We start from the raw sequence: 12,974 nt of genomic DNA, 5'->3' as shown, positions 1-12,974 counted from the left end.
GGGCTGCGCCCCCCCATCCCCGTTGCCCCCCCATCCCTATCCCCAGCTGCAGCGAGCCGGGGTGCGGGGGGGGTTGCATCTCTTTGGGAGACAAAACATTTTGGGGTCCGCCAGCCAGAGGCTGTCTGGCAGCATCCCCCCCCCGCGGGCAGGGAGCGGGCAGGGGTCGGTGCTGTTTGGGGGTGCAGGGACCTCAGAGGGACTCGGCGTGAGCAGATTTGGCCCCTGGTTCACTCACACCAGTTCACCCAATCCGCCCACCCACTGGCCCCGGTCCCGGCCATCGGCCACCCGCCACGTGTCCCTGGGGGGCACCAGGTCTGCCTGGCAAAGGGGAGGGAGAAAGAGGACGTGACGGGCTCCCCATTCGGCCCACAAGGTATTTCAGGGTGCAGCCGTGGCAGAAAGCACCGAGGCAGTGGCGAATCCCTGGGTGAGGGCAACTCCGAGACTTACTTGGACCAGTAAAAGGCCACCACAGCCACCGAGCTGAGCCACAGCTTAATCCTGCTGAGGCCACCGAGCCACAGCGGTTGGTTTCTCTCCATCACCTGGTTCCTCTCCATCACCTGGCAACTTCATCTCCAGGTCTGGGGTGGGGATGTTCAGGTGCAGAGATGGACTTTCTTGAAAAGAAGCCTCCTGGCAGACAGACAGACAGACAGGCGGACACACACACCAGCACCATGGCCTCTGCTGTGGATGAGGATGGACACCAGACCTCCAGACTCCAACTCAGCTTGGGGGCGACACCCAAAATTTTGCCAGGAGCCTCCAATCCAGGACAGACATTTGCCTCCCACCGTGCAAGGGCTTTGAGGCAGAACAAGAAGCCTGGCAGCAGTAAAGCCACCGCGCGGCTGGGCACCGTGTCCCTCTGCCAGGAGCACGGCTGAGCCTGGCAGCTCAACCCACCCAGACCTTCATCTTCCCCCCTACGGGGAGAAGGCAACTGCTGTCTCCATTTCAGCGCACAAAGACAACGCTGTGCCAGGCAGGGTGGATAAATCGGTGTCGCTTGGCTGCCTTGGGCTGGCTTCAGCTGGGTTACCCTTGGGACGGGGAACGGGGACACTGGGGTACGGGGAGGGCCCAGGTTCTGGGGGCTTGGGCTGGTAGGTTCTGCCCCTACCTCCTCCAGTTTGGACAAAGCGGAGATGGTGTCCCCACACATCATCAGTGTGACCTTGCTGCGGTATGGGCTGTCCAAGAAGGTGATGTAGAAAAGCTTCTGCGGAATCAGCTCGTGCTCTTGTGCCACATTGACCTCGATGGCCCTCACCTCCTCAACTGTGCTGGGAGGCACAGCCAAGGCAGGGGTTAGGACCATCTTTGCCCCCCAGTACCTAATAGCTGCTCAATAAGCCTTCTCCAGGCCTTCCAGCCATGGCTTTCCACCAGCAAAGTCCTCTCCCATGCCAGAAGCCACAGGCTGATATCTCCCTCTGACACCAATGCCTCCAGATGGGTGACAGCCACCAGCTTCCACCGCCCAACCCAAAAGGGACAGCTCTCTCTGGAGACGTTTTGCCGCAGCTGTGTATAAATGGGCTGATTCCACCCCATCCACCCTACGACCAAGCCAGCAAAGAGGAGGGAGGTTTGCAGCAGGTCCTACACGTTGAGCTCCTCACGCAGCTGTTTGTACTCTCTGATGTTCTCCTTGCTGCTTTCCAAGAGGCGTTGGACTTCATGCAAGATCTCCTCGCTCAGCTTGCCCAACTTGCTGTAGGTGAACAGGTTCTGGGAGATGTTCATGGAGATCCCGTCCCCCATCACCTTCGGGCTGAGCTGGGGGTCCGTGTTGGCCACCCCACCATTTAGCTGAAAGGGTTAACACAGCGATGTGGCTATGTCCTCTCTTCCACCAGCTGCACACAAGGACCAACCCTCATCATCAAACAAGCCCAGCCCAGAGTCCAGCACTAAGGAGATGGAAATGCCGGACTTTAAATGCTGATGGTGGGTGCAAAGTGCAGATCTCTGCTACAACCAGCTTCAAACTGCTGGAAAATCTCCACTTCTGGCCTCCTCCCCTCCTCCCATTGATGGTTTTTGTAAGAAACACCCATTTTATCAAAATTCTCCTGGCTTTTGTCTGGGGAGGAAGAATCATGCAGCTCTTCTCCACCCAGGCCATCTCTACAGGGGACCACCAAAATGTGGCCCTTTCAGGGTGGGTTTGACAGATCCTTTCTGACCATCCTCGCCCACAGAGCCAGCCTGCCCTGGGTGCCTGGTCCTGGCTCTCCTCCAGGCTGGGCTCCTGCTCCCTCTGCTCCTCCTTGGTGTGGGTGAACAGGGATTTCCACAGGCTGGGTGTCACCACGGCCACCAGCAGCTTGGCACAGATGAAGGCCTCGCTCGTGATGAAGATGATGAAGTAAATGGCTGCCATCATCTTCAGCGTCTGCCCTTCTTCCCTGTTGGGGACAGGGGACCATCTGGTTGATGGTTGGTGGTGGCCACCTCCCCAACACAAGCCCCGGGGGGAGCCTCTCAGCATCGATGGGAAAGGAGCCCCCCGTGCACCCCACATCCCTCCCAGGGTGGGGAGACACAGCTGAGCCCCAGCCGTCCCCGAGCCCCCACCCCGTGGTGGGCTCACACCCTGCTGCATGCTCACTGGAAGGCCTCGTAGATGTCCAGCCAGCCGTCCAGCGTGATGCTGGTGAAGAGCAAGTACAGGGCCTTCCCCAGGTCACCAAAATGGGCCAGGACAGACTTGCCAAACAGGATGATGCCCAGTGCTGAGAAGATCTGCAATGGAGACAGTGATGGGGGTCCCGGCACCCAACCACACTGGGAGGGGTGCTCAGCATCCTCCAACCCCCAGCACTGGGGCTCCCTGGTGTGAGCAGGGTCCAGCCGAGCTCCTCAGCCTTGGTGCAGGGAGCTCAAAAGCCCCCTCCAGCATCCCAGAGCCTACCGGGGAGGTGGGATGGCCCAGCGTGGTGGGAAAGGACCATCCTGCTGCTGGCTCTGTGCCTGCTGTCCCCACAGTCCCTGAGGTGCCGTGGCCAGTGCTGGACCCTGTTGGCCAAGATGCTTCCCCAGGCCGATGCTCCCAGCCCAGGCGGGCATTTCCCGGCTGCTTACCAGCATGGAGATAAAGAGGATGGACATGATGTTGCAGAGGTCGGGGATGATCTTGAGGATGGCCTGAAGCATCCTGGCCAGCCCCTTGACCAGCCTGCAAGACCTGCAGCAGCCTCATCACCCTGGGGCAAGGCGAGAGCTCCCGTCACCGAGCTGACCATGCCAGGACGCCTTGGTCCCCTCCTGGCCTCTCCCATCAGGGTCTGGGGAGGGTCTGCACTGCCAGGGATGCTCCCCAAATCAGGGCAAAAAACCGAGGGTGAAGAGGAAGCGGTGACGTTGCCTTTCCCAGCGCAGATCCAGCATGTGGGATGGGGGCACCAGACCTTGGCCAAATCAACACAGGGACATCAGAGGCTTTGGGGTACGGCACCCCCTTCCCCCTCTCACCTCAGGATCTTCTGGACATTCAGCTTGGGGATCAGGGGCCCCACCATGAGGCGGACCACGAGGAGGAAGCTGAAGATGTTCCAGCCACCCTGCAGGCAGAGGAGCAGGGGGCTGAGGCTGCACTTGTGGACCCCAAATGAGGGCCCTTCCCCTAATGTTCCTCCCCCAGGAACAGCCACAGGGGAGGGGGTCCTGCAAGGGGTGCGAGTGCCCCATGGCTCTGCCCAGGAGGGCACAACTGGCCTGGTAGCAGGTGATGGGCCACCAGCTGAGCATAGGTGGCCAGCAGCCACGGCAGCCCCAATGCCAAACATCCCTGTGCCTGGGGTGGGAACACCGGAGGAGGTCCCAGTCCTTCCCGGGGGCCACTGGAGGAGGTCTCGGTCCCTCCCGGGGGAGTCATTGGAGCAGGTCCCTGTCCCTCCCGGGGGGACACCAGAGGACGTTCGGGTCCTTGCTGGGAGGACATTGGAGGAGGTCCCGGTCCTTGAGAGGGGGGCACCGGAGGAGGTCCCGATCCTTCCCGGGGGGCACCGGAGGAGGTCCCGATCCTTCCCGGGGGGGCACCGGAGGAGGTCCTAGTCGTTCCCGGGGGGACACAGGAGGAGGTCCCGATCCTTCCCGGGGGGCACCGGAGGAGGTCCCGGCCCCTCCCGGGGGACACCGGAGGCGGTCCCGGTCCTTGCGAGAGGGGGCACCGGAGGAGATCCCGATGCTTCCCCGGGGGGCACCGGAGGAGGTCCTAGTCCTTCCCGGGGGGACACAGGAGGAGGTCCCGATCCTTCCCGGGGGGCACCGGAGGAGGTCCCGGTCCTTGCGAGGGGGAGCACCGGAGGAGGTCCCGATGCTTCCCCGGGGGGCACCGGAGGCGGTCCCGGTCCTTGCGAGGGGGGGCACCGGAGGAGGTCCCGATGCTTCCCCGGGGGGCACCGGAGGAGGTCCTAGTCCTTCCCGGGGGACACAGGAGGAGGTCCCGATCCTTCCCGGGGGCACCGGAGGAGGTCCCTGGCCCCTCCCGGGGGCACCGGAGGCGGTCCCGGTCCTTGAGAGGGGGGCACCGGAGGAGGTCCCGATGCTCCCCCGGGGGGCACCGGAGGAGGTCCTAGTCCTTCCCGGGGGGACACAGGAGGAGGTCCCGATCCTTCCCGGGGGGCACCGGAGGAGGTCCCGGCCCCTCCCGGGGGGCACCGGAGGCGGTCCCGGTCCTTGCGAGGGGGGGCACCGGAGGAGGTCCCGATGCTTCCCCGGGGGGCACCGGAGGAGGTCCTAGTCCTTCCCGGGGGGACACAGGAGGAGGTCCCGATCCTTCCCGGGGGCACCGGAGGAGGTCCCCCTCCCGGGGGCACCGGAGGCGGTCCCGGTCCTTGAGAGGGGGGCACCGGAGGAGGTCCCGATGCTTCCCCGGGGGGCACCGGAGGAGGTCCTAGTCCTTCCCGGGGGGACACAGGAGGAGGTCCCGATCCTTCCCGGGGGGCACCGGAGGAGGTCCCGGCTCCCGGGGGCACCGGAGGCGGTCCCGGTCCTTGCGAGGGGGGGCACCGGAGGAGGTCCCGATGCTTCCCCGGGGGGCACCGGAGGAGGTCCTAGTCCTTCCCGGGGGGACACAGGAGGAGGTCCCGATCCTTCCCGGGGGGCACCGGAGGAGGTCCCGGCCCCTCCCGGGGGGCACCGGAGGCGGTCCCGGTCCTTGCGAGGGGGGGCACCGGAGGAGGTCCCGATGCTTCCCCGGGGGGCACCGGAGGAGGTCCCGGCCCCTCCCGGGGGTGCAGCCCGGCTGCCGGCAGCGCGGCGGGGCCGGCCGTGAGCCAGCCGGGCTCTTCCTCCTCTCCCCTGGAGACGGCAGCAGCGAGCCGCGGCTGCGGGGCCCGCCCCGCCCCGGCCCCCCGGCCCCCCCGGGCCCCCACAGCCGGGGGCGACGAGGGACGGTGGGAAGGAGCGGTGCAGGGAGGGATGGACACAGGGAAGGAGGGATGGAGGGAGGCAGGGATGAAGGGACACTGGAGCGTAAGGACAGAGGGATGGAAGGACGCGGGGACACAGGGACAGGGGGACGGAGGGACACAGGGACAGAGAGATGGAGGGACCCAGGGACACAGGCGGAGGGACAGAGGGATGGAGGGATGCAGGGACGGAGTGATGGAGGGACTCAGGGATGGAAGGATGCAGGGAGCGAGGGACGCAGGGAGGGAAACGGGGGGACGCAGAGATGGAGGGGTGAGGGACTCAGGGATGGAGGAACACAGGGACACAGGGACAGAGAGACGCTGAAGGCCTCCAGCCCGGCTCGCTGCAGCTCCCACCTCCCAGTACAGCCAGAAACCTCTGAGCCAGTTGAGCAGGACCTCAGTGACCAGGGCCACCAGCACAACGTTGGCTATGATACAGCTCAGCCAAACTGGAACTGGAGGGAGAAGAGAAGAAGGCAAGAGGGCCACTGGGCCCCGGGGCAGGACCGAGGGACACGTGGCAATGGCCCACCGGGAAACCAGCTGAGGTTGTCCCATCAGACTCATGTTGGGTGCAAAATACAAAGCCTTGTGGATTCTCTGGTGGCTAGTATGGATGAATTCACCACCCGGACATGAGCATGGTGACCCCCCTTCCCTGGCACGAAGCTCGCGGAGAAGGAGCCACATTGGGGCACCTCTCTGCCATCAAATGGGGCTTCGGGGTTTCATGGACCCATCCCGGAGGCAACAAAAGGGCCGGGCAAAAGGCGAGGGAGCGGGAAGGGGCAGCAGCAAGCAGTGGTGGGCACGGCTGGCACTCACGCTCCAGGACAGCATCGTGGGGTCTGGCTGGCGACCAACACCTCGTTGACGATGATGAACGCGGACAGGGTGAGCTTGACAGCAGGGTGGGCAAGCAAGCGGCTCATCCGCACCTTGGCCGTGTATTCCTTGTGGTCCCAGGAGTCCTGGATGGGGAGGCAGGGTGGGGAGCCCAGATGGGGTGTCCCCGCTGTCCCGGTGGGCTGCAGGTCTGGCACCCATCGCCCACCCCACCCCACCTCGCTGCACACCCTACCTCTCTGAAGTCAATGAGCAGCCACTGCGGCTTCGTGTCCGGCTCCCGCTGGTGGCAGGGAGGGGACAGCCGGTCAGACAGGCACTGGTGGCACCGCATCGGATCCGGCCCCCCCCAGACCCAGTTCCCCCCCCCAACTCCCCCCTCACCCTCCTGTGCAGAGAAGCCATGGCGGGCGCTGGCAGCAGCCCCGGGCACCCGCTGCAGCGTGACCTCACCGTTCCAAGCAGCAGAATGTGTGACATCACGCTTCTGTGCCCTGTGACATCACTGCTTCTCCCCAACAAGGGGGGGGATGGAAGGGCGAAAGGACCAGAGGAGCATTGTGGAGGCAGAGAGGTTAATGGGGACTCAGTTCCCCAAACTGGTCTGGCTCCAGTTTGAAACCAGAGGGACACTGGTGGCTTCAGCACCCCTGCACAGCCAGGGAAAGGTGAGGGGACAAGGGACACGTGCCAGCGCTCCCAGAGCCAGGCTGGGCCAGTAACACCATGGGCCTTCCCCAATTATCCCAGCAGCACCCTTCCTCTGTCCCAGTTTGCTTCCTGGAGCTGCAGCTGCTTCCCTCTATACAGATGGGGAAACTGAGGCACGGGGGAGCTCAGGGACCCAAAGGCCCCAAATTTTTGTGGATGGAGAACCAAGTTTCACTGCCGATTCTGCCCCACAACCAGGATGACCTTCCCTACATCACATCCAGCCCCCAAATGCTCCCCCATCACCCACCCCGTCCTCGCCCATGGCCAGGGCCACCCCCAGGAGAGCCTGTGGGTCGACCACCGTGTCCCCATGGGTGTCAGTGGTTCGGGTCTCTCTGGGTGATCGAGCCCGTCACAAAGCCCCATGCTCCAAATCCCCTCGTTAATTAAAACCCAGCAGTAATGAGCCTTCCTTTCTCTGCGCCAGCCTTTGCCTCCCTGCAGCCCCAACCCCGGCAAATTTTGGGGCTGCGTTCAGGTGCGTGGGGAGCCCCAGTCCTTCCGTGGGACAGAGCCCCGATGTCACCTGTGGGAAAGGGAAGGCGAGGGGCTGGCAGGAGCGTGCAGGGTGGCTGGCAGGACGCTGGGTGGTCTCCAGGGGAGTGGGGAGGGGGCTTTGCTTTCCCCACCTGCAAAATGAGGGGGGACAACCCAGTTTGTTCCTTGTTAAAGGAAGGGGGCAGGAATAGCCCCCCCCAATCCCATAGCACCCCCAGGAGCTCCAGCTAAGGATGAGCCCTCCTGGCCTGGCAATTAGGAGCCTCTGGGGTGGAGGGTGCCAGAGGAACTTTGGAGGGTGGTGGGGGAGGCTGGGGTTTTGTTCACCCTTTCCCCACGCTAGAAATCCCGAGCCTGCCTCAGTTTCCCCACTCAGTGCTGGCATGGGAACTGGAGCAGGGCAAGGCGTGAGCAGGGAGTCGAGGGCGCCGGGAACACCCTGTGCTGGGCAGGATGGGGCCAATGGGCTGCGTGGGACCGGTTTGGGTGCCATCCCCAGCAGAGCCCAAAATACACCGGCAGTCCTGACTCATCCCCACCCACGGAGCCAGGCCAGGCTCCGGCCCCTCGGCACCATCACTGGGGCCAGGAGGAGCTGGAGAGGCCGCGGGGTCCCCCCGGGGAGGGTGGGAGCTTCCAGGGCTGGGAGCAAACCCACGGCGCCTGGGGTGGAGGGCCAAGGTGCTGGGGGGGGCTGCGTGTTTGGGTGTGGGGTGCTGTGCGTGTGCATGCGTGCAGATGCGTGTCCCTCTTGGCTGGGTCGGGGTGTGCATGCATGTGCACGCGTGTGTGCATGTGAGTGTGCATGTGTGTGCATGCGTGTGCATGTGCGCATGTGTGTGTGCGTGCATGTGTGCGTGCGTGTGCCCCTGTTGAAGGGGTGCACGTGTGTGTTGCACCCCCGTTACAGCCCATGTGCATTAGTGCATATACATGTGTGCACACACGTGTCTCGGAGGAGCACACGTGCAGCTGGTGCCTTGTTGTGGGGGTGTGCACACGCGTGTCTGCCAGAGCGTGCATGTGTACACACGTGCGTACCCTCATCGGGGTACGGATGTCTGCATGTGTGCGCGAGCACGTGTGGGCGTGCAAGTGCACGCATGCACACGCAAATGCACGTGTGTACATAAGTGCACGCGCGTCTGCAAGCGCGCGCAGGCACGCGTGTGTCCGGAGGCACGCGTGCGAGCGCACGCAGGCACGCGCACACGCGTGCACCGAAGCGCGTGTGCGCACGCATGCTAAGCGCACGCACGGACCGCAGCCTGCCAGCGCCCACACGTGCACCCGCTCCCACGCGGGAACGCGCCCAGCCGTGCACGCCCGCCCAAGGCCACGCGTGTGAGCGCTGCATCCGTCCCGGCGAGGCGGCGGCCGGCTGGCGGGGAGCCGGGGAGCCGGGGGGGGGCCCAGGCCTTGGCCGGGGCAGGCAGCGGGAGGAGGAGGAGGGAAGTGCGGCTCAGACAGTGCGGCGCCAGCAAACACCTGCAAACAGCTCCGGGCACACAATGGCAAATACAGGTGGGGAACCGCGGCCTCCGTCAGCGCAGCCGATTGCATCAGACTCCCGCTCTTGCCAAGAGGCGAGCGAGCCGGCCTGGCCGGCCACCGGCACAGCGGCTGGGGGATGCTTGGCCTTCACCCCCTTGGGGTTATTTTTTTGGCTCTCCTCATCCTCTTTTTGCACCCACGAAATGTAGTTGGGGAGAGCAAAGCGAAGCCCGGTTTGCTCGGGGCGGGGGGCCGGGGGCATTTCTTGCACTGAATCTGCCCCGCAAGGTAAATCCCAGCCCCGGCGGGGCAACGGCAGCTATTTTTAGTTGTGTTTTTTCCCTTTTTCTTTCTTTCTTTTTTTTTTTTTTTTAAACAGGGTTTCCAAGGAAAGCATCGGCATCACACCACTGCCCAGGCTGGGGGTCCAGGCAAGGTTTGTGCCCCCCCCGGCCATCCCCGGGGCCTGGGAACGGCAGGGCGGCTGTTCCAGGAAAGGCGCTGGGATCCATCCACCATGGGGGAGGAGGCGATAGCCCTGGGAGGCTTCTCGGGAGCCAACGCCAAACCCTCACCCTGCCAAACCCCGGGCTCCCACTGCGGCCCCCAGCCCCGGCCGCAGGAATCCCCTGCCCTGACACCCCAGCAAGGGGATGTGGACAGGGGGCCACCTCCGCTGCCCCAGGCTGGGACCCCCCTTCCACCTCCCCGGTGCTGTTTCCATCCCAAAAGCCCAGCAGGACTAGTTTCTCGCACCCCACCAGTGCCCATCCCCACTGCTCCCAGTAGCAAACTGGGCTCATTAACTGCTCCCATGGGTCCAGGATCTCCACCGCCACCATCCCAGCCGGGGGACCCATGGCCAGTTGGAGTGCTCACGCTGCGGGGAGCCCCATTTTGCAGCTACCGAGACCCATCCTCGTCCTCTGGCTCATTCCCAGGGTGCTTTTCCCACCCATCCCAATTAAGTCCCTTTGGCACATCAGCACTGGCGCAGCTGGAGGACCACAACACCGGGGTGAGCGTGGGGACGCTCGCCCACCGAGCTAAAAGCCAGTGGAGATGGCACAAGCCTATTTTTAGCCATTCCTGTAACATCAACTCGGTTCCCAGAAGCGGTGGTTTCCAGCTGGACACCCTCACCTGCCTCCCGCCGTTCCGGGACAGCCCCGTGTCACCCTGTCCCACCCCATCTGTGGGTGCCAGAGGGTAACCTGTCCTTGGGGAGCCTGGGGACAGCAAGCTGGGAGGAGGGAGGGATGTTCCCAGGAGTTCGTGATCCCGTTGGACCGGCTGTTGCTTTTCGGATGCCCCACGCACTGCTTCTCCCTGTGGGAATGCCCACGGACAAGGGGTGCTTGGTGGGTGCCAGCTGCACCCCGAGCTCACGTTGGCCATTGTGGGGATGGAGGCTGAAGCCCGTGCACGTTTGCATCACCCTGTCCCCAAGACCCCTTCTGCCACCTTCCTCCTCCTCCTCCCATCTTGCGGCCCCTGCCCCAGCTCACCTGGATGCTGCAGCACCCCAGGGACACGCCAATGCCACGGGGCAAGCACCCACGCTGCGCCTGGCCGAACCCACAGCCACAAAGCCGAAGCCCAGCCGAGGGGATGGAGGAAATGGTGCTACAGGTGGGGGATTCGAACCCCGGGGAGAGCAGCCAGGCCTGACCCGACTGCAGGCAGGCCAGCTCCTTCCCCGGGGAGCAGGATTCGGCCCAGCTGCGCTCAGCCACAGGGCTCCGCAGCTGAGCGGGCCAGAGGGCTGCATCTGCTCCGGGGCCCAAGGGAAACCACAGCATGAATCCAAAGGGAGGGAAAGGCATTTCTGCCCCCAATGCCCCTTCCCCAGGGTGCTGCCCCCCCCCCCCCGCCCCCGGGGGGCTGCAGGCCAGATGCCACCTGGGGAACTGCAAGGCTCCCAGCAGTCCCAGTTAGAGCCAGGGCAGCTGCAGCCCAGAAACTCCCCTTCCCCTTGGGGGGGGGATCCTGGGGGAGCAAGCAGCATCACCCCTTCCAGCCCCAGCAGCTCAAAGCCAGCCCCAAGGCACGGGGCAGCCCTTTTTTTTTTCTTCCAAGGCAGGGAGCAGAAACCCCTGGAAAAAGCATCTTTTTCCCCCCTCCCAGGGCTCCAGCTACACCTCCAGATAGTCCCCGGGGCTCGGCCGTGTCTTCACTCCTTCCATATCAGATAAGCCAGAGCAGCACCCAAAATAGCTGGCAGACACCTCTGCCGGGAGACGGCAGCCTAGGGTTAATTCCTCCCATACCTGAGCTGACATTTCAAAGCTATTAAACAATTAATGAGATTCCTACTGTAACCCTAGAAGTTACAATCGACGAGAGGGTTCGGGGGCTCCCACTCCCGGGGTGCTGCTCTCCCACCCATGGGTGCACCCCATCTCCCTCCAGCCCAGGGATGGAGGAAAAACCATTAAAAACGCCTTTTTTTTTCCGTTTTATTATGTAAAAATGGTAACTTTTATAAAAAGTTTATAAAGCAAGTACAAGGCATGTTCGCAGAAATTCACCTTCCTGCACAAAAGGTACAAAACGTTATACTCTAGTATAGAGCTCCACAATACACGAGGCCGCGGCCCCAGAGAGTTTGGTTCATACTCGAGGATGTCCCCCCCCTCCCCAAAACCCCCTCATTTCCCCCCCCTCCCCGCCCCCCATCCCATTCAACACCTTTACAAAAAGGACTCGCTGCTATAATCCAAAAATATACAGACAACCGCCTCTTCATCAGTCTATCGTGAAAAAAGAATCTCATTTGAAGTTCGGGCTCCAAAGTCCTGCTAAAGCCGGGGTGCTGCGCCCCACGCGGGGGGGTGGGGGGGGGGATGCTGGCTGGGGAGGGATGGGGGGGTCGGGACCAGCCCTCCCCGCCGGCCGGGCCCGGGCCCGGGGGAGGCGATGCCGGGGCCGGTAGGTCGCAGACAGCCCGGCGCCACGGAGGAAGCTGCTATTTACCTCCGGCTGATAACGAACCAGGAACCGCCACTCGCTGCCTGTTTGCTAATTGGCACCGGGAGGAGAGAGAAGAAAGGGGGAGGAAGGAGAAAAGGTGGGGGAGAGAAAAAAATAGATATAATTAGTGTTGTGGGAACTCTGGGTTTGGGGAGGGGATTTAGGGGTCGCCCGAAGGGGGGGGGGGGGGGGGGGGCCGGGGTGCATCGGGGCCGGTGTTGGTCCCCCCTGGGGACGGTGATGCTGGGGGGGGGGCTGGGGGACACTCACCTGATGGAGGAGCCGTTAGTGACACAAACTTCTCTCGTCTTTGGAGCAGAGTTCGGAGGCGAGCTCGGCCGCCTGCGGAGAGCGGGGACAGGGCTCAGGGTCACCCCGGGCTGTCCCCAGCCTTCCCCCTCCTCACCGCGCCAGGACCGACCCCCCCAGCCATCCGAGACGGTCCATCGCCCCCAGCCCAACACGTCCCCGTCCCGTCCCCCCCATCCCCCCAGCCCAAAGCAGCCCTTACCTTCAGGGAGAGCAGGGTGGCCTCGGAGGAGGGGTCGCGGCCCTTGGCCCCCTCCTCCAGCACGATCTGGAGGTCGAAGATGTAGTCGATGACATGCTGGAGGATCTCCACCTGGCTCACCTTGCTGCCTTGCGGGATCCCCGGCACCAGCTCCCGCAATTTGGAATAGCAATCGTTCATATCGTAGAGCAAGTTCATGGGCTCCTCCAAGGCCGGGCTCTTGTTGTTGCTCCCCCGGGCGATGGCCAGGCTCTGCTCCGAGAGGCAGCAGACGGCCTCGTAGCAGCTCCGGACGGACCGCACCGGGCTGATGGCTTTCATGGCGGGGCTAGAGGGGATGCAGGGGGAGGGGGGGGGGGGAATGCCTGGGTGCCGCGACAGCGGGGGCTCTGCTAGCACCTCCCAGCACCGGGACCACCAAAGCTGGGACCACCGAGCCCTGGCACCGCCGCCCCTGCCACCCCCGACCCCTCGGACCTGCCCGGCGCTCTGGGGAGGGGACA

At 63.9% G+C, this 12,974-nt stretch overlaps 2 protein-coding genes across 2 annotated transcripts; both read right to left on the bottom strand.

Moving 5' to 3' along the window:
* Positions 1-234: 234 nt before the first annotated feature.
* On the bottom strand, positions 235-6,615 carry LOC140662246 (cation channel sperm-associated protein 4-like). The gene is made up of 10 exons (XM_072885482.1): positions 6,517-6,615; positions 6,271-6,406; positions 5,790-5,890; positions 3,490-3,578; positions 3,100-3,193; positions 2,627-2,760; positions 2,237-2,423; positions 1,619-1,824; positions 1,133-1,295; positions 235-324 (listed from the first exon to the last, which is right to left on the bottom strand). Exons 1-10 carry the CDS (start codon positions 6,613-6,615, stop codon positions 235-237), a joined length of 1,299 nt encoding a protein of 432 aa, XP_072741583.1.
* Positions 6,616-11,434: 4,819 nt separating this feature from the next.
* ID3 (inhibitor of DNA binding 3) lies at positions 11,435-12,974 on the bottom strand. The gene is made up of 3 exons (XM_072885006.1): positions 12,472-12,974; positions 12,231-12,302; positions 11,435-12,008 (listed from the first exon to the last, which is right to left on the bottom strand). The coding sequence occupies exons 1-2, from the start codon at positions 12,790-12,792 to the stop codon at positions 12,246-12,248; spliced, it is 378 nt and encodes a 125-aa protein (XP_072741107.1). The 5' UTR covers positions 12,793-12,974; the 3' UTR covers positions 11,435-12,008; positions 12,231-12,245.

The sequence above is a fragment of the Ciconia boyciana genome, chromosome 21, assembly GCF_034638445.1.
Source record: "Ciconia boyciana chromosome 21, ASM3463844v1, whole genome shotgun sequence".
In the NCBI taxonomy this organism is placed as follows: domain Eukaryota; kingdom Metazoa; phylum Chordata; class Aves; order Ciconiiformes; family Ciconiidae; genus Ciconia; species Ciconia boyciana.
The sequence above is the reverse complement of the archived record's forward strand: the minus strand, read 5'-3'. Positions and strand labels throughout refer to the sequence as shown.

Bases quoted from the DNA above. Each gene is read 5' to 3' on its own strand.
- LOC140662246 (XM_072885482.1), bottom strand. From the start codon at position 6,615: ATGCGGTGCCACCAGTGCCTGTCTGACCGGCTGTCCCCTCCCTGCCAC. The intron at 2,424-2,626 runs GTGAGCATGCAG...TGTCCCCAACAG, and splicing joins GACATCTACGAGGCCTTCCA to GGAAGAAGGGCAGACGCTGA. The intron at 325-1,132 runs GTAGGGGCAGAA...CCCCTTTGCCAG, and splicing joins CTTTGTCCAAACTGGAGGAG to GCAGACCTGGTGCCCCCCAG.
- ID3 (XM_072885006.1), bottom strand. From the start codon at position 12,792: ATGAAAGCCATCAGCCCGGTGCGGTCCGTCCGGAGCTGCTACGAGGCC. The intron at 12,303-12,471 runs GTAAGGGCTGCT...CGCTCTCCGCAG, and splicing joins CCACCCTGCTCTCCCTGAAG to GCGGCCGAGCTCGCCTCCGA.